At 41.7% G+C, this 20,913-nt stretch overlaps 1 protein-coding gene across 2 annotated transcripts in view; it reads right to left on the reverse strand.

The window, feature by feature from the left end:
• The window catches only part of LOC128685978 (uncharacterized), a 379,974-nt gene that overhangs the window by 296,267 nt on the left and 62,794 nt on the right, over positions 1-20,913 (reverse strand). For both annotated transcript variants that reach the window (XM_070083171.1, XM_070083170.1), the window contains exons 5-12: positions 17,870-17,959; positions 11,793-15,089; positions 10,185-10,292; positions 7,644-7,760; positions 3,009-3,097; positions 2,523-2,591; positions 1,789-1,867; positions 1,542-1,680 (exon numbers count right to left, since the gene is read on the reverse strand). In XM_070083171.1, coding sequence (XP_069939272.1) covers positions 1,542-1,680; positions 1,789-1,867; positions 2,523-2,591; positions 3,009-3,097; positions 7,644-7,760; positions 10,185-10,292; positions 11,793-15,089; positions 17,870-17,959 — 3,988 coding nt within the window. The remainder of the gene's footprint in view (positions 1-1,541; positions 1,681-1,788; positions 1,868-2,522; positions 2,592-3,008; positions 3,098-7,643; positions 7,761-10,184; positions 10,293-11,792; positions 15,090-17,869; positions 17,960-20,913) is intronic.

The raw sequence follows: 20,913 nt of genomic DNA on the forward strand, positions 1-20,913 counted from the left end.
GGCACAGTACTTGCTCTCATCTTGTTCCTCATCCTCATATCCGACATAGACAAGGATGTCAGCCACAGCACCATGTCTTCCTTTGCAGATGACACCCGAATCTGCATGACAGTGTCTTCCATTGCAGACACTGCAAAGCTCCAGGCGGACATCAACCAAATCTTTCAGTGGGCTGCAGAAAACAATATGAAGTTCAACGATGAGAAATTTCAATTACTCAGATATGGTAAACATGAGGAAATTAAATCTTCATCAGAGTACAAAACAAATTCTGGCCACAAAATAGAGTGAAACACCAACGTCAAAGACCTGGGAGTGATCATGTCGGAGGATCTCACCTTCAAGGACCATAACATTGTATCAATCGCATCTGCTAGAAAAATGACAGGATGGATAATGAGAACCTTCAAAACTAGGGAGGCCAAGCCCATGATGACACTCTTCAGGTCACTTGTTCTATCTAGGCTGCAATATTGCTGCACACTAACAGCACCTTTCAAGGCAGGTGAAATTGCCGACCTAGAAAATGTACAGAGAACTTTCACGGCGCGCATAACGGAGATAAAACACCTCAATTATTGGGAGCGCTTGAGGTTCCTAAACCTGTATTCCCTGGAACGCAGGCGGGAGAGATACATGATTATATACACCTGGAAAATCCTAGAGGGACTAGTACCGAACTTGCACACGAAAATCACTCACTACGAAAGCAAAAGACTTGGCAGACGATGCACCATCCCCCCAATGAAAAGCAGGGGTGTCACTAGCACGTTAAGAGACCATACAATAAGTGTCAGGGGCCCGAGACTGTTCAACTGCCTCCCAGCACACATAAGGGGGATTACCAACAGACCCCTGGCAGTCTTCAAGCTGGCACTGGACAAGCGCCTAAAGTCAGTTCCTGATCAGCCGGGCTGTGGCTCGTACGTTGGTTTGCGTGCAGCCAGCAGCAACAGCCTGGTTGATCAGGCTCTGATCCACCAGGAGGCCTGGTCACAGACCGGGCTGCAGGGGCGTTGACCCCCGAAACTCTTTCCAGGTAAACTCCAGGTCTAGGATTTTCCAGGTGTATATAATCATGTATCTCTCCCTCCTGCGTGTTGAAAGAATGAATATAAATATATATATATATATATATATATATATATATATATATATATATATATATATATATATATATATATATATATATATATATATATATATATATTTTTATATATATATTTTTTTTTTCAACAAGTTGGCCGTCTCCCACCGAGGCAGGGTAACCCAAAAAGAAAGAAAATCCCCCAAAAAGAAAATACTTTCATCATCATTCAACACTTGTACCTCACTCACACATAATCACTGTTTTTGCAGAGGTGCTCAGAATACAACAGCTTAGAAGCATATATGTATAAAGATACACAACATATCCCGCCAAGCTGCAAATATCCCAAACCCCTCCTTTAAAGTGCAGGCATTGTACTTCCCCTTTCCAGGACTCAAGTCCGGCTATATAAAAATAACCGGTTTCCCTGAATCCCTTCACAACAACTAACCAGGATCTGGGCAACATGTGAAGCCCAGGGGGCAGTGTTGACTTGAAATGCAGGTGGTATAGGTGAAGGGCTCCCGTTTTGAGTCTTTCTCAGACTTTTCTGGACACTTAATAATGTCAGGCAGCCAGCTTGATATATCCTGTGGAAACAGAGAGATAGAGGTGTTAGAAGATCCACTTAATACCCACGATATTATGACTCCTCCAGAAAAAAAAATATATACATTGTTGTTAAAAGGTTCTCTTACCGGGCTATCAGTAGGATAAGGGACGCAAGCACCGGCCAGCAGAGAGAACGTGGTTCCTGACGGACACGACACACCAAGTCTGCCAAAACACGATATTGCACATTACTGTCTCGTTTTTCAACTCTGTACATTAAGTTTGTATTTATAATCTTTGCTCTCTTTTGTATCTCTGTTCCTTTAATGGGGCAAGGAGAGAGATGCCTTGAGGGTGGTGAAGGGTTTGTAATCCAAGGAACTAGAGGTAACCTCCCTTTCCGTGAGTCAAATTTAATTAACTCCCATTCATCGGCTGATGTATGACCTCCTACGGGTTTAGGGCTTCTCAATAATAATAACTTTGTATCTAACATAAGTTCCACTAAACATTGGAAACAATAATAATAATAATATATAGTGTAACTAGGGTAACCGTGGACGGTGAAACCTACGCTACTTTGAGACCACTCTTCCTGCTTTGGTTGCTCTCTTGCAACATTGCACAGCTCCTGATGACGCACTAAGAAGTGTGAAAGTACTTGAGCTAAAGATTTACACTCCCCCCCCCCGTGGCTTGTCCTGCATAATGTAACAAATATGTGACATCTTAAAAGTTAACGCTGCACATGTATTTTCAGTAAAATATCACATTAAACATTATATATCAACTCTTCGCACTGGTGTTATATGAAGCTTTAAATCATATGTGAGAGAAAGCCGAGATCTACGAGGTCCATTAATAACAAAGTCTGACTTACCTAGAACTTGGTTCATTACATCCTCGGGTGGCACTGACACATTCTCCCTTCTGCATGCAGTAAATGTACCTGCAATATATTTACACTTATGGATATCGTGCTGGAGAGACATAGTGATAATACTGACTGAATAATGGTAAAGAAATGCATTATGTAACATGCTATTCTTAAACAAATATTTATGATACAAACATTTTGCATTCAGAAGTATTGCTGCCAAGTAATTCACTACAACATATTGAGGGTGAGTCTGGTAATATATATATATATATATATATATATATATATATATATATATATATATATATATATATATATATATATATATTATTTATATATATATATATATTTATTTCCCCCTAATCCTTGCTGACACAATTCGTCAGGGTCAAGAGAGTCTGAAATCTCAATTTGCATGATCATATAACGTAGTGTGAGGCAAGGTCATACATACCGCAGTAAGAATAAGTGAAGCATGATACTCACCCTCGTGGACACATGGTGGCCATGGTCTCAGGGGGTCGGTCCCCACACCCTCCAGCAGGTTCACACGTCCCACTGGACAAGCAGAACACCTGTGCATACCACCACACTTGTCACAACACCAAACATAATGTAAAATACCCACAAACGAATACTTAAAATATACTATATAACAGGTATCAAACATACATTTTATCATACCTTCATAACATATACATTCTTAAATCAAAATAATAATTATTTCTACAAGTACATGATATAACTTAGACCTGGTTGACATTATTAATATACTGTATAAAAAGCCCCTGGTTATGCGGAGCATTTAGGGCAAATCAGGTTAGTTTTGCCCTCAGGATGCGACCCACACCAGTCGGCTACCCTTCAAGGGGGAGGTTCCTTGGCGCTGGTGAGGGGCTCTTGATCTAGGGAATTGGATCTGTGCTCCAGTTCCCTGAATTGAGCCTGAATACCTTCCCTCTCCCCACATGCGCTGTATAATCCGACGGGTTTAGTGCTCCCCCATGATTATAATTATAATAAAACTAGTCGGCTAACACCTAGGTACCTACAGGGACAGCAGGTATCTACGAGTATTCCTATACCTAGAATAGAACTACAGACCTCAACCTGTGAGCTGAGTGCGCTACCAACCGAGCTAGCTATATTATGACTGGTAATTACATTAATTCTGCTACCATCCCGGGCAGGACGAGATGTATGGGGCAAGTCTCCTATCTCAGGTCACCTGACAATAAGTAGGTACCGGGGTGTTAGTGGACTGTTGTAGGTCGCATCCTGGGGAATGGTCAAATGCTACAACAAACATCTACTGTATATAAAGCCGCTTGTCATGCAGAACATATCGGACAAATTACGTCAGTTTTGTCCACACCAGTCGATTAATACCCAGGTACCTATTTTATACTGATGGGTGAACATGGACAGCAGGTGTCTTATGGAAACACGTATTAATGTTTTCCAGCCGTACCGAAGATTCGAACTCCGGACCTCAGTGTGTGAGCTGAGTGTGCTAATGTCTCTTCTGAGCAGTGGTTTGACTTTATTTAATTATCTTAGGTTAAATCAGCTTAATGTTATTTTATGTGTCTATAACATCTGTATGTCCTAAAGACCAGCTTTAAAAATTTCAATGCTATTTACACTAGGCTTACATAAAACTTCAACACTGACATGTAACTTCATTATCAACATATGCCACACTCTGCACTATTCCAATCGCTTGCATTGAGACACAAGGGACTGAGGTTATGGAATATGGGAATACCTTACTCGGTTCTCTACACCTTGTTATTATTATTAATATTATTATTTTCATGGGAAGCTGCCTCCCAGCATACATAAGGAGGATTACCAACAGACTCCCCTAGCTGTCTTCTAAAGGGAGCTGGATGAGGCACCTGAAGCCAGTACCTGACTAGCCGGGCTGTGGTTCGTACGCCGGTTTGAGTGCAGCCGGCAGTAACAACCTTGGTTGATCATTCCCTGATCCACCGCGAGGCCTAGTCATGGACTAGGTCGTGGAGGCGTTGACCCCGGAACACTCCTGCTAAGTGCTAAACCCGTAAGTTAAGTGTCATGCAGTACACACTGAGAGCACCAAGAAAAAAAGTGAGCATCTGACTGGAACATCATATAGTGGGGCATAGTGATGCCTCAGGGCGCAGCAACCAGTGAATGTAGTCCACCATCACCCAACCCCCATAATTACTACCGTTTCTATTTGACGTTATGACTCTCCGACATGAACACTCGTGTGAGCCTTGAATGACCCGCAGGATGAAGGTGAAGGTAAATCCTTTCATCCTGTATTTATAAGATTAAACCCAACGTTTTCTCGTACAGTGGATATGAAGGTCCACTAGAAATTAACCCTTCACCGTAATAATACATGTTCGGTAGGTAAAAAAAAGGAAGGGTCTTATTGTGAACTTTAACCGGACAAAATATGACTCAAGGGTAAACATTATTAAGTTAGGATATAACGCTCACAAGGGGGTACAAGGGTCGAGGGTAGCAATAGCCTGGTGACAGACCACTGGTCACTAGGGAAGCCAGGCTGCGATGCTACGAAAATACGGAAACCGATACCTGGCACGTCATATATTTTACCAAAACGTGGACTTACGAGGCCTCGCTCCAGACTTTGGAGCTGAACCCTTCTCCATGCTGAAGGACTGACCACCTTAACTACTTCAAGGTAGATAGGCCGATCATATCTTTACTTCGCAGCTGCTTCTAATCTTAGTCTGCCCGAAATGCCTAGTCATACTAGGTGTGACAAGGGCCTTTTCTGTAATCAGTATTATATAATATGTAAACCACACAATATACTATAATAGGTAAACCCAACATTGTAATCTTTATAGAGAATAAACTCGATCTGATTTGATATTTACTCATCTGTATATTCGACTGAAGAAGCGTACCGCGTAAACGAACTGTTCCAGCACCAAACTTCTGCATAGGTATCTTTCTTGCTTATCTACCTGTGTGTACTGTATACCATTTTCATAATTATAGGTCTCGCTTTGCTAAGATTACTTGTTTTACCCATTTATCTGTCATTTCAATTTTATGCTACTGCTGCTACTACTACTACTACTGCTACTGCCCGTAATGCCTAGGCATGCTAGTGGCCTTTGTAATTAATATTTTATAATATGTCAACCACATATTGAAAGCTTGGAAAAGAAATACACATTTTCATATTCATTTTCATTTACTGTGAAGGGACTTGAGCTAGAGCACGTCACAGCCATGATGGTGTAGGATTCAATGTAGAAAACTGCATTTGTGGTCACAGTGGTACCTGTGCTAACCTACCACTACTACTACTAATAGTACTACTGTTACTACTACTTACTACTGCTACTACTACTGACAATAATAGTAATAAATACACACTACATAAATAAATTACGATGAATTAATAACTTCTAATGATTATTTGAATGCGAGACTTATTATGGAGACCTTTGATGTATAACCCTTGTGGATTTAGCGCTTAGTTATGATTATTATAATATGGAGAGCTTTATGTGAGAACATTAGCGGTGTTACACAAAGTTCATCTCTGTTATTCTAGATTATATGTCTTTTTTTTTTTTTGTTTACTCCCGATGTTCCCTTATTTCTTATTGACTCACAACTTATTGACTCGCTGTCTTCTCCTTTTACACATTTTCCTCCTAGCGTTCTTCTCCTTCTCTATCATTCCTTTGATTCCATACCTCCTCCTCACCATCCCTCTCCTCCATCTTGCCTAGGCATGCTAGAGGCCTTCCTTGTAATTAACATTTTAAAATATGTAAACCTCACATTGTAAGCTTTGCAAGGAAATAAACATTTATTTATTATTTATCTTCTAAACATCACTTTCCTTCTATATCTCCTCTTCACCATCTTTCTCCTTTACTTCTTTTCCACCGCCTGTCTACCTCCCTCCCACCTTCCCTCCTCTACATCCTTCCCACCGCACCTTCCTCTTTTACCTCGTCCCCTCTTCACTACTTCCTACAGCCCCCTCCTCTATCATCTATTCCCTCCCATCTACCCCCTTCCCACTATCCACCCCCATCGCCTACCTACCGCCCCTTCTCTGTATCGTCTGTGGCGACCGTGACCGTGGCAGCAGGTGGTGGTAGGCGAGTGAAACTGTAGCAACTTTGGGTAGTGGATGAGGGGGTTATAATGTGGATCAGCACATAAATAACGCACTAAAACACTGGGTGGAATATAGGAGGAGGAAGTATGTTCTACTAATATTTCAAAATTCTTAAAAATTTACATAAATCGAACACTGCAGACGGGACACCAAGATCGTAGTTCTGTTCCTGCAATTTCAGTGCATAATCTGAAACATACGCAGTTATGGACACCTTTGTTCCTGTAACTACAAACAGGTAATAACACCTCACAGTTATGGATACCTTTGTGCCCGTAACTATAGAGATAAAAAAAATCTAGTTATGGAGGCTGTAAGCACAACGACGCTCTAGTGCCGAAGGATGGCTATTAAATCTTTCACGAAGGTGTTCGTTGCGTGACCCGAATATCTTCCCCTTGACCTTTTCCTCTCAATGCCTTTTCACTACCTCTCCCACTTATTTTTCTACATCTAACTCTCTTTCCTCTCACTATTTATCTCTCCCTCTCTTTCCTCGAACTACCTGCCTCACTCTCCCCAGACTACCTGTTTCTTACTCTCCTCACTACCTACCGTTCTCTCTCCATTCTCCTCTCATTTATTTCACTGCTCCTCTTTGAGCTGCACTTCACATCAATTTGGTACACGGGAGGTTAAATATAAAATTCCTGTGAAAACTGCATAAGAAATAACTTACAATCACTAGTTTTTTCTTATATTTATTTAAAATAAAGAGTTGTAAATATTTGGTTTTGTATTAATTGCCAAGATACTATAATAATTTTGTAAATGAATTGCGTTTGGATAGCAGAAAAACTACTGTAAAAATAGTAGCCTAGCGGCCAAATGCACTAGCACTGCTATTACTGTAAAATGAGTCACGTTACGTTTAATCAATATCAATGGCCAGAATGTTTAGTATTTTACAACATTATCATCGACAATATGAGCAGAACACAAAAGGGACTCACCTTGTCAGGAGGGCAAACCTCGGCAGGAGCCGCGTTGGCCTTGGCTTGGCCAGGGCTGCTACCCATCTTTGTGCACCCGCCCTCAGGTTCACAAGTGCCCGTAGCCAGGCAGAAGAGCTTCAGTGCACCAGCAACAAATGAAGTGCAACACACGGATGAGCATGGTAGAAAAATTGCCAATTGAGGTTCATGACACAAGTTGTGTAATAATTTTATGTATTCTGCCTGTAAGTTAGATTTATGTACTGGTAATATAAAGTGTGTTCCTAATGAAAATGGGCTAATGTGTTTATATTCTGATATAATACAAGGGGATGAGAGTACATCATAATACTGTGTTGTAATGACGTGGGGATTTAATTTTTAGTTGCCTCACCACAAGATATGTTAAAAAAAAAGGATTAGTTTACACTGAACAGAGAAGACTGATGAGATTACATGCAGAAAACTCTGGAACCATAACCCTTTCAAAGCCCTTTTTGCCTTGAGCTTTATCCCCATTTTTGGAAAATTCTGATAAATTTTATTTTTCGGGAGGAAATTTATGATCTCTAATCTTAAAGATAAAAGGTCAGGTTGCTGACGAGTGAGCTGACCTGCCTGGCATGGGCCAATAAGCCTACCGTTGGTGTGCCTTGTGGCACGCCAGCTCTGATTTCGCACCCAGCAAGGTTTGTTAATGGCGCCATTACCTGTATTACATATACAGTTTTTTAAGATACGGTGCACAAACGCCTAGTGATGATCATTAAACTCACCTATATTACAGAAACCAGATCTCGAAAATACCCGAGAAAAATAGCATAAGACTCACTAGAACTATTCGATATGAAAAATCTTAGGACTGCATCGTACCTTACCAAATGAAAATAAATATGAAAACCAAACTCACGTAGTCGAGTTTGGTTTTGGGCGGCGGTGCCACGTTGACGATTAATAAACTGAGATGTTTAACACATAACTTGTATAAAGAAGAAAGGGCTAAATAGTTAACAGTAAATAAAATAGAATACCAATGCAAAATAAATGCAATTAATATAGATGCGACTTACGGCGCGCTTCACTGTCACTCCGAAGACTGAGGAACTTGACCAAACCTTCTCCATTACCAATAAACCGAGAAGCTCATTAAGTCTTGCCATGTACTATTATAATTATTTTTTGCGTTCAAAAACAAACTGAGAGGATTACAGCACAGAAACCTGGCCCATTGTGCCTACTGCACGATATGAGCAAAATGTTTAGAAGTTTCTGTCTGAAGTGTAGTGTGCCGTAGCGCGTCATTCTGGTGTTTTGCTGATGAATCTATCCACGATGAAAGGCTTCTCCTGGAAGTGCCTCTCTCGTCAGTGTTATCTTTTGTTTCTGACACTTTGGGTAGTCTGCTTTATTTGGCTACCTGTTCATTGATCTTCTCACCTCCACCTCTCTCCCAGTCTTTGGCGACTTGTAAAACTGGGTCAATAATTTCGTTAATTTTTCTTTATACGTGGTGTGAGTAGCCAATACTGAAGGTGATTTTGTGATGGCAAGGTAGTTGGGTAATTTTTTTAATGAAGAAAGTGGTGGTAATCATGGGTGAAATTTAGTAAAAGCAGTCTGTCGTCATATATATAAAACAACAATCACGCTCAAGAAACTGATGGAAATATAAATACTAATAATAGTGTGTACCACACACAACACACACGTGTGAAACACTTGATTGAAGGATATAAAAATACGAAGGAAGTTAAGAGGTTTGATGCAAAGCAGGTCCCAAAAATGCGACGTCTGGGGTACAACGATAAGAAAAGATAAGATGAGATTTCGTCCGGATTTTTAACCCCGGAGGGTTAGCCACCCAGGATAACCCAAGAAAGTCAGTGCGTCATCGAGGACTGTCTAACTTATTTCCATTGGGGGCCCATTGTCCATTGTTCCCCAGAATGCGACCCACACCAGTCGACTAACACCCAGGTACCTATTTGCTGCTAGGTGAACAGGACCACAGGCGTAAGGAAACGTGTCGAAATGTTTCCACCCGCCGGGAATCGAACCCGGGCCCTCCGTGTGTGAAGCGGGAGCTTTAGCCACCAGGCCACCGGACCATGTAAGTGCGGGAGCTTTAGCCACCAGGCCACCGGGCCATGTAAGTCCTTGATCTTACATCACCTGAAGATGGGAGAACCAGTGAAAACATGACGTGATCGTATAATGGGAGACACACAAGGGTGAAACAGACGGATTATTTGAAGATGAGAGGAAACAAAGAGGAGACTCGACTGAAAACTTAAAAATCTCCATGAAGAATATTGAGACGATGAAGAATTACTTTACTGTGAGGGTAGTGAACAAATGGACAATATTAGTAAGGGATATAGTAGAGGCCAGTACTGAAATCAAAATAAGTATAACGAAACCTAAACAAGGGCAGGGGTAAGCCACACCAGTTGATAGAAGAGCAAATTCGAGGCTTACAAGCTGGAGCTCAACTCCCGCAGACAAAACTAGGTGATTATACACAGTGGAATTCGTGACTCATGAAGAATGTGGACTTACTTTGCCCGGTAGGCAGGTAGTGATGAGTGGAGGAGGAGGGTGGAGGTCTTCACCAGCCTGGCCACACTGGCTCTCCAGCACGCACGACCCAGCACTCATGCAGAACACCTTCACCACAAGGAGCTAGTTAGAACCTGAATCTCGTTTTTTTTTTCTAGTGATGCAATATATTAACTGTTAACATTTTAAATGCAGTTGTTAATCAAGGTGCTTAAGGACTTATAAGCAGTTTGGTTTCCGTACCCTTGTTTGCCTTTAATAGAGACGATTTTAAACGTAAAATTAATCTCGGCCCACTCTTTAATTCCAAAGTTAAATAAATGAGTAAGCAATTCGCTTGTCAAGTAAACAGCTATTACGACAACTTCCAAAATCAGATTAGAATGTGTGGCGTCACAGGTAAACAGGCCAACAAGGTTCGCCCACCTTGTTCCTCCCTCCCTAGACGGCTAGCGTTTCTCTCCTTCACTAACTCTTCTACTGGATTATCCCCAAATTTTGAGAAACGCAATGGAATGTAAGGGAATTTCAAAAACATTTACTGTATACACTAATTAAAACTAATTATATTATCCAGTAAAATTTCTGAACTGTATGTAAGAATTTATGTAAATTTGATTTATTTTTAGTATTAAACTCAACTATTTCGTAAATCTTATCAATATTTATCTGGGTTCCTGACGTGTCCATGATAGAGCTTGAGGACCATATATTAATCACACGTTAGGGAACCTAAACGAAGTCTATTTTGTTTAATTCAGAAGAGTAGGTAAAAGTTAGTTACTGATTTAACCCAGCGGGTTAACCCCTACCTGATGTACTACACTTATATTTAAGAAGACAAATCGGTTAATACTAACAATGTTTGTCATGCGATTAACGAACAGTAGAACGAGCCTCCACCGCCCCTTGCGCTGAATGTCCCACAAGCGTTTATCGTTTCACGTTAAATAAATAAATAAATTTCAAAGAATTTTTCCCCAATTTTTTGGTAGAGATACATCAACCATTTTCCAGCTCCTGAACTATCCCATTAACTGGTGACAACTCTCCTGCTTGTCAAGCGAAAGATCAAAATGGAAACTGTCCATCACTGGTCTTGAAACAATTTGTTTAGTTCGCCATCTGTTTCGTCCTAGATAAGTAATGAACAATATCTCCAGATGTCACCTCATTTGACCAGTGATAAATATGGTGACGACCAGAGATACTGTTTACGATCATATGAGGTGAGCACCTGAGATATTGTTCAACTAATCTAAAAACTTCTGAGCTTAAAACGTCGAAGTTTACTTAGTCGTTCTCTACAATATTTTAACAATGCTCCCTCTATAAACTGAAAACATAAGATTTTTTCAAAGAATGAACTTTACCCTTCAATTTTTTATCACATTTGATCCAAAGTAATGGAAAAATCTATTTACCCGAGGGTGTCCTGTCTAATATGTCTATACTACTAAAACTAAATCAGCATAAATAATACTCAGAACCTCATTTTTCTCAGCTTAACAGCTTAGAAAAAAGTTGGGAAAGCCTACACAGTAAGGATTTATTGTTTAAACAGATGAACAGCATTCCCTTTTAGCGTTAACAAATGGTATATCACACCTGTCCACTGGGGCAGTTCGTGACTGTGGTTGGGGATCCAGGAGATGTTCCAAAACAGTTGCCAGGGAAAACACAGGTTCTCAGTTGTAGACAAAATTCTTGTGGCAGTGGACAACTAATGACCGATGGTGATGGGATTTGCGACTCTGCTGGGCCACAGCGTCCCCTGATGACGCAGGTGCCAAGCTGTAAACAGAACTCCTGCTGAGGAGGACAAGTAGTAGGTGTAGCTGGAAGTTGCGAACCAGGGATCTTACATTGGCCTTTGATGACGCAGGTTCCAAGATGTAGACAGAACTCCTGTTGAGGAGGACAGGAAGAAGGTCCATCTGGGGGTTGAGAATCGGAGACCTTACATTGGCCCTTGATGACGCAGGTTCCAAGATGTAGACAGAACTCCTGCTGAGGAGGACAGGAAGAAGGTCCATCTGGGAGTTGAGAATCGGAGATCTTACAATGGCCCTTGATGACGCAGGTTCCAAGACGTAGACAGAACTCCTGCTGAGGAGGACAGGAAGAGGGTCCATCTGGGAGTTGAGAATCGGAGATCTTACATTGGCCTTTGATGACGCAGGTTCCAAGATGTAGACAGAACTCCTGTTGAGGAGGACAGGAAGAAGGTCCATCTGGGAGTTGAGAATCGGAGACCTTACATTGGCCCTTGATGACGCAGGTTCCAAGATGTAGACAGAACTCCTGCTGAGGATGACAGGAAGAAGGTCCATCTGGGAGTTGAGAATCGGAGATCTTACAATGGCCCTTGATGACGCAGGTTCCAAGATGTAGACAGAACTCCTGTTGAGGAGGACAGGAAGAAGGTCCATCTGGGAGTTGAGAATCGGAGACCTTGCATTGGCCCTTGATGACGCAGGTTCCAAGATGTAGACAGAACTCCTGTTGAGGAGGACAGGAAGAAGGTCCATCTGGGAGTTGAGAATCGGAGATCTTACATTGGCCCTTGATGACGCAGGTTCCAAGATGTAGACAGAACTCCTGTTGAGGAGGACAGGAAGAAGGTCCATCTGGGAGCTGAGAACCAGATAGCTTACACTGGCCCTTGATGACGCAAGTTCCATGCTGTAGACAGAACTCTTGTTGAGGAGGGCAGAAAGGTAGGGTTGGAGGACTGGATCCAGGCTGGTCACACTGACCTCTAGCAACGCATTTGGCGAGTTTTAAGCAAAACTCCTGGAAGGGCGGACACTTAGCTGAGTCGGGCAGTGGCGGAAATTCACGGCTTTCACACATACCTTTTGGAATACAGGACGATGTTTCCAGGCAGAACACCTGACTGGGAGGACACTTATTTGATGCGTGCGAGGACAGAAGTCCGCTGGTCTTGCACATGCCTTTAAGTGTACAAGACGATGTTTCCGCACAGAACTCATAGAAGAAAGGACATCTGGTTGAGGCAGGTGTAGGTAAATGTTCACTGGTTTCACACATTCCCTTGGGTTTGCAGGACGATGTTTCCAGGCATAACTCGTGTTGCGGAGGACATGAAGGCGAAGGTAGAGGAGTTCCTATAAATTTACATTCGCCTTCGGCGACGCAAGAATCAAGTTCCAGGCAGAACTCTTGTAAGGGAGGACACATGACTGACGGAGGCGAAGAAGGAAGTTCATTATTCCTGCATGTCCCTTTAGGTATACATGATGATGTTGCCAGGCAGAACTCGTACTGCAACGGACAAGAAGGTTCAGGAAGTTGGGTCCTAGGAGATCCACACTGGCCCTTGGATACGCAAGCGCCAAGCTGTAGACAGAACTCCTCTTGATGAGTACAAGAAGATACAGCTGATTTGTGGGACCCAAATGATTCACACTGGCCTCTGTGAACGCAGACGCCAAGCTGAAGACAGAACTCTAGTTGAGGAGGACAGGACGACGGTCCATCTGGGAGCTGAGAACCGGAAGTCTTACACTGGCCTTTGATGACGCAGGTGCCAAGCTGCATGCAGAACTCCTGTTCTGGAGGACAAGACGACGGTGAGTCTGGAAGTTGAAAATCGGAGATCTTACACTGGCCCTTGATGATGCAGGTGCCAAGCTGCATGCAGAACTCCTGTTGAGGAGGACACGAAAGTACAGTTGGGAGACTGGATCCAAATTGGTCACACTGGCCTTTGTCTACGCAGGAACCAAGTTTCAAGCAAAACTCCTGGAGAGGCGGACATACGGCTGAGCCTTGCAGTGGTGGCAATTTACGGCTTTCGCACATACCTTTCGGTGTACAGGACGAGGTTTCCAGGCAGAACTCGTATTGCAACGGACAGGGCAAAGGTGTTCCTGGAAGTTCACACTCTCCTTTGGGGACGCACATATTCATTTTTAGGCAGAATTCTTGAGAAGGAGGACACTTTCCTGACTCAAGCGAGGACTGAGAATCATTGGTCTTGCACATCCCTTGAGGTGCACAGGACGAGGTTTCCAGGCAGAACTCGTATTCCAAAGGACATGGTGGAGAGAATTTGCCTCCAAGAGGCTCACACTGACCCCTAGCGACGCAGGTGCCAAGTTGCAGACAGAACTCCTGTTGAAGAGGGCAGGAAAATACAGCATAAGTATCAGATCCAAATATCTCACACTGGCCTTTGGTGACGCAGGTGCCGAATTTCAAGCAAAATTCTTGTAGGGGCGGACACACAGCTGAGTTGTATAGTGGTGGAGGTTCATTGCTTTTGCACATTCCTTTCGGTGTGCAGGATGATGTTTCCAGACAGAACTCCTGGAAGAGAGGACAGTTGGTTGAAGCAGGCGTGGTTGAATGTTCACTACTTTCGCACATTCCTTTGGGTTTGCAGGACGATGTTTCCAGACAGAACTCCTGGAAGGGAGGACAGTTGGTTGAATGTTCACTACTTTCGCACATTCCTTTGGGGTTACAGGACGATGTTTCCAGACAGAACTCCTGGAAGGGAGGACAGTTGGTTGAAGCGGGCGTGGGTGAATATTCACCGCTTTTGCACATCCCCATGGGTTTGCAGGACAATGTTTCCAGACAGAACTCGTACTGTAACGGACAAGAAGAAGCACTAGGCCAGTGTGTTACTGGAATTTCACACTGGCCCTTGGCGACGCAAGAACCAAGCGCCAGGCAGAATTCTTGATGAGGAGGACAAGAAAAAGGCACAGCTGGGAGACTGGTCTCTGAAGGCTCACACTGGCCTCTGGCGACGCAGGTGCCCAACTGCAGACAGAATTCCTTGTTGGAGGCACATCCGAAAAACACAGGGAAGAGGCGGGACCCTTCACACCTTCCCTTGGGAGTACACCGAGAAGACTCGAGGCAGAACACCTGGGAAATGGCGATGCCTCGGTTACCAACACATTATTACTGCTTACCCTCTTACACAACGTTTATAATATTCACATTAAAACACATTAACAGATATTTATTTTCTTATTTAATATTTTTTTAACATGAGTGAATACTCTGTTCATTTTATAAACTTATCTGACAAGCCAGGTCTACATAACTTGGTCTGAGCTGGTCATAGGAGTCAACATCATAGTCATGTCTATAATAGGTCCGTAGTGTCATGAATGATTCTGAAGACGATATATAACCGAGTTAACAAGAAAAATTTTGTCAAGGATTCAACAACTTAATAACGGAAACAGTCAAGGTGAACAGTGCCAAAGGCAACACAACAGCAGCTAACAAGGGCAGCTACAGGCAGTGTGAGTCACACTTCACCACTATTGCCTTACATCTCACCGATACTACAATAACTTTTCACCAGTATTACCGCCACACTACTATTACCACCAGACGTCCTTTTTACCTTCCCATTTTCACTATTAACAAGAGTATCACTATTACTCTTGCACTTCAAAAGTATTAACCGTATATCGTCACCAGTTTTATCCACACATCACCAATATTACCACCACATTTCAACATTACCACTACAGCGACGTGCCTTATAACGTCAACCAAAAGTTATTCGTTCGTTAATAAGAGTCCCCGAACTATTAGGTTCACTACAGGTCAGCCATTCGTGCGTCGATAACATTCACCATAAGACAGTTATTCCTACTCTCGTAAAGTTTGTTAATCCTCAGTTTTTCGTATCAATATCATTCACTAAAAATCGATTATTCGTGCCTTGATAGCGTTTACTAAGGTTGTACTAACGCGAGACCTCTCATTTTTTTTTTTTTTGCATTTCACGAAGCGCTAAACCCGTGTGGGTCATTCAGCGCAAGCAGGGGTGGAAGATCGCTCCTCCGACCGTTAACTGCAACCCGGCTGTTGGCAATTCTTCGAATTAATGTAAACTGTAGCAGTAGTGGCAGCCAAAGAAGTGGCCCAGTTATTAGTAGTAGTGGTATCAGTGAGTCAATATATAAGTAGTAGCTGCAGCAGTATCATTATTTTGGAATTTGGTAAAATAATGCTATATGTATCATTATTATTTTGGAGTTTGGTAAGATAATATGATGTGTGAATGTCATCGATGAATACACGTGGGTCATTCTGTGGCAGTAATCTAGAATTCCCAAATCCAACAAGAATATCCCACTCTCTATGAAAAGTGGAGTCAAGAAATCGACAACACATGCTAAAAAATAATTAATAGTATCTGGTAACATCAAAGGTTACAGCCACACAGCCTTTCATCCTCACACAGGTTAGACAATTCCAGTCAAACAACTATCTTAACACAGGTTAAATCAGTGTTATCCACAAGTCACCGAGTTATGCAGAGGATATTCTGCATATATGTCATCTACCGCACTAACTACATTCAAGTAGTAAATGCCCGTTACCATTATCCCTAACAAACTTATAATACCAAACAGGTAATTGATACAACCTTCAGAAGTGGAACACTACTATCCATACAAAGTTTTAATTTAACCGACTATCCTTCTAAACATCCTGGGGTCGCGTCTCACCACCCCAAGACACCTTATGTGACAAAGACTGATTCACTCTACCTGTCATGCTATGGTAGCCAAGGAGGTACTATATATCGAATCACGGAGGCAATAAATAAATCAAGTTATCATGACACTAGAAGACAGCAAGCAAACTAGCAGTTTTGGTTTGCAAAGTTATAATGTCTGTTGTTTTGTCACGTCAAGTTATGGTATTAATCAAGGTCGTGTTAAAATATTCTGGCCATGGATAAGTCTTCTCAAGTTATGGTATCAATATATGTCATGACAATTAAAGCATTCACAATGCCATACCAAGGAATTGTGGTAGTGCATAATTTATTACAGTGCCAAAGTTTAGTGAAATTGTATATGGTACCAGGAAAGGCAATGGTGTCAGTGCGTCATGGAACATCAATCAGGGTGACACAGTACTTAAAAAAATAATACTGGCAGAGGGCATCACTGAAATATGTCATGGTGGCACACGGAAGGACCACGAAATATTACGGTGACAAAAAATGCGCCATTAGAAGTTATGGCAGCCACACACAGTGATAGGGAAGTTTATGGTGGGAGAAGACTGCGCCACAGTCAAGTATTGGGGGCAAGATATCTCAGCAAAGGTTATGACAGCAGTGCAGTATCACAATAAGTTATGGTTACAGAAGACAGTTCCACGGAAAGTAAACAATGCCAAGCAGAAGTATGGGGAGTGTGCAAAGTATCATGCAAATATTATGGCAGTATACAGTGCCATACGAATACAGGGCCTTCCGTTATGCATAAAGGAAGTTGGACTGTACCCCGGTCACTTTATGCGTACAGTGGCAGATACAAAGTTAAATCTGAATAGTATATACGTATACTGTATATATATAACACCAACCAATACGTAATTGGCAGCACACAGCGCCATGCAACATGGAACATTTGCAAATTTCACGCACTTTGGAATATGCAATTTGATTAAACAAACAGATTAGTGATCACAAAATTACAACACAGAGCCAATCACAACAAATCGAACAGAAACAGTTCTCACAAAATTAAAACTTTGCTGTAAACATGAGTCAACCCACTTAAGATTGCCAATAAACAGGTTCAATAAGTTTTAGCCGCAAGTCACACTGGTCATGCAGAGAATACTGGAATATAGTTTAGAGAGCCTTTGCTTAGGAACATACACACCTGACCCGTTGGACAGGTGTTCAGATCAGAGCTATCAACACTGTCGCATCTTCCCTCAGCAAGGCACTGCCCAGTAGACCGACACAACACCTACAGATATTATACTCCTCAGCTTTAAGTGTATTTATTTATATGGACCTTAATATAAATTTTATTCTATAAGGAAAAAAATATTTATAAGTGTTTGGGAACTGAGAGACCGCCTTGGAGACAAAAAAAAAAAAGGTACGAAGAGAGGACTGAATATTTTGACCTCTAACTGAGGTCCTCTTCAGTCTCAAGCAGACAGAAAAAAATTGCATTTTTTTCTGCACTGCTGAATGCGCACGCACGCACGCACACACACACACACACACACACACACACACACACACACACACACACACACACACACACACACACACACACACACAGAGTGGCCACTTTATTAGGTACACCCTTCTAGTACTTTAGTAGGGCCCTTTCTTTGCCCCCAGAAGGGCCTGATTTCTTCGTGGCATGCTTTCAACAAGGTGAGGGAAACATTCCTTAGAGATTCTGGTCCATGTTGATATGATAGCATCACGCAGTTGCTGTAGATTTGTTGGTTACACACTTATACTGCGACTCTCCCATTCCACCGCATCCCGAAGGTTTACTTCAGATTCTGACCCGACCACCTGCACGTCGCCGCAGAAATAGCGATTCTTCAGATCAGGCGACGTTTTTCCAGTCTACAGCTGTCCAGTTTTCGTAGGCCAGTGCCCACCGTAACCAGTTTCCTGTTCCTAGCTGACAGGAGTGGAACCCAGTGTGGTCTTCTGCTGCTGTAGCCCATCCACTTCGAGGTTCGACGTGCGTTCAGAGATGCTCTTCTGCACACCAATGTTATAACGTGTGGTTATTTGAGTTACTGTCGCTTTTTTATCAGTTTTGAACCAGTCTGGCCATTTTTCTTTGATTTCTCTTATTAACAAGGCGTTTTCAATCACAGAACTGACCCTCTCACTGGATTTTTTTTTTCCACACCATTCTGTGTAAACCCTTAGAAACTGGTGTGCGTGAAAATCCTAGATCATCAGTTTCTGAGATACTCAAACCACCCCGTCTGCCACCAATAATCATTCCACGGTCAGAATCACTTAGATCACATTTTCCCCATTCTGGTTATTGATCAGAACAACAACTGAACTTCTTGACCATGTCTGCATGCTTTTAGACTGCGATCCTGCCACGTGATTAGCTCAGATATCTGCATTAATGAGCAGGAGCACAGGTGTACCTAATAAAGTGGCCTATGAGCGTGGATATATATATATATATATATATATATATATATATATATATATATATATATATATATATATATATATATATATATATATATATATAATATAATTATTATTATAATATATATTATTATTATTATTATTAATTAGAGAAAGACATACATACAAGTATGAATCTATTACAGCATTTTCTTTCCCTAAAATTTGCTGCAGAATACTCAGGATAAAATATATGACACCAACCAATTTAGACGTAATAACACATATTTTGGGTAAATTAACGAAGACTGAAGAAATACTTTAACAAAGTCTAAAAGTGTCAAGTAAAGAAAGCCGGTGATACCATCTACACAACACATAATTGACCAAACATGTTGTATAGCTCGCCTTGAGTCTTCCTTTATTAGTGTGTCCCTGTAACACATCATGACATATGAAACAAGCGCTATTATTACTGTTGCAATTATTATTATTATTATTATTATTATTATTATTATTATTATTATTATTATTATTATTATTATTATGGGAGTGATAAAACTGAGTCATACAGAACTTGGGGAATGAGAGGTAATCAAGTTTGATCCACGGAAGGGGAGGGTAGCTCCAAGTGCCGGGAGGAAGAGGTATTCAGCAGTAGCCAAGAGGACCAATAATCGCCCATGTATCATTTACTTAAAAACGCTCATGTGAGGTCGGGAGTCACAACAGTATTTACAATCTGCTTCATACCTTGTTGCTCTGTATATTTACACTGAATAGTTTGTATCCAGTGTAAATATACAGAGCAATATGCTATAGCTATGTGGTTGAATACCTCTTTTTTCATTACATTATCCGACCTTGATACATTAGTCGCAGTTGTACCTTGTAACTGGTGCGTCTAGAGCTCTGAATTTATCCAGTTACATCTAGCTAGCCTCGTTCTCTGCACCTACAGTGATTCATGCGAGAGATAACAAAGTTAATTATTCATATTATAATCATAAGGAAGAACTAGCTTGAGTTTCTAATATTTTACACTATTATCTCCCAAGATAACCTGTATAATGCAGGGCCATGCAATCTGCTACGCTAGACATGGAAACTTCCGATGAACCTAGAGGATATTCTCAAGTAAACTGAATATCACTGAACTCGACACTGACACACAGTCATTAACTCACTACCCCTTATTACTCTGATAAATTACCCTTATTTCTGCCATTTTTAATTTTTAAATTTCTTTATTTTATTGGTATACGTACGTAAGATTTCCTTATACATGCACCCGTTAACAGTAAGTCTGAAGTAACATTACAGTGAAGACACTGGAAGTAGCGTCTAGCGAACTGAACTTACCCGCTAGTATGTACACTCGCCCAGGTAGTTTTCCAGGCATAATCAAGCCCACTGCACTTCATAAACATTTAATGGAGACCCCTATTACACGGAGGAACAAACTAAGCAAATGTTATTTGCTTATATATTACACGTGGAAAATCCTAGAGGGACTAGTACCGAACTTGCACACGAAAATCACTCACTACGAAAGCAAAAGACTTGGCAGACGATGCAACATCCCCCCCTAATGAAAAGCAGGGGTGTCACTAGCACGTTAAGAGACCATACAATAAGTGTCAGGGGCCCGAGACTGTTCAACTGCCTCCCAGCATACATAAGGGGGATTACCAACAGACCCCTGGCAGTCTTCAAGCTGCACTGGACAAGCACCTAAAGTCGGTTCCTGATCAGCCGGGCTGTGGCTCGTACGTTGGTTTGCGTGCAGCCAGCAGT

This window comes from Cherax quadricarinatus, chromosome 9 (assembly GCF_038502225.1).
Source record: "Cherax quadricarinatus isolate ZL_2023a chromosome 9, ASM3850222v1, whole genome shotgun sequence".
NCBI lineage: Eukaryota > Metazoa > Arthropoda > Malacostraca > Decapoda > Parastacidae > Cherax > Cherax quadricarinatus.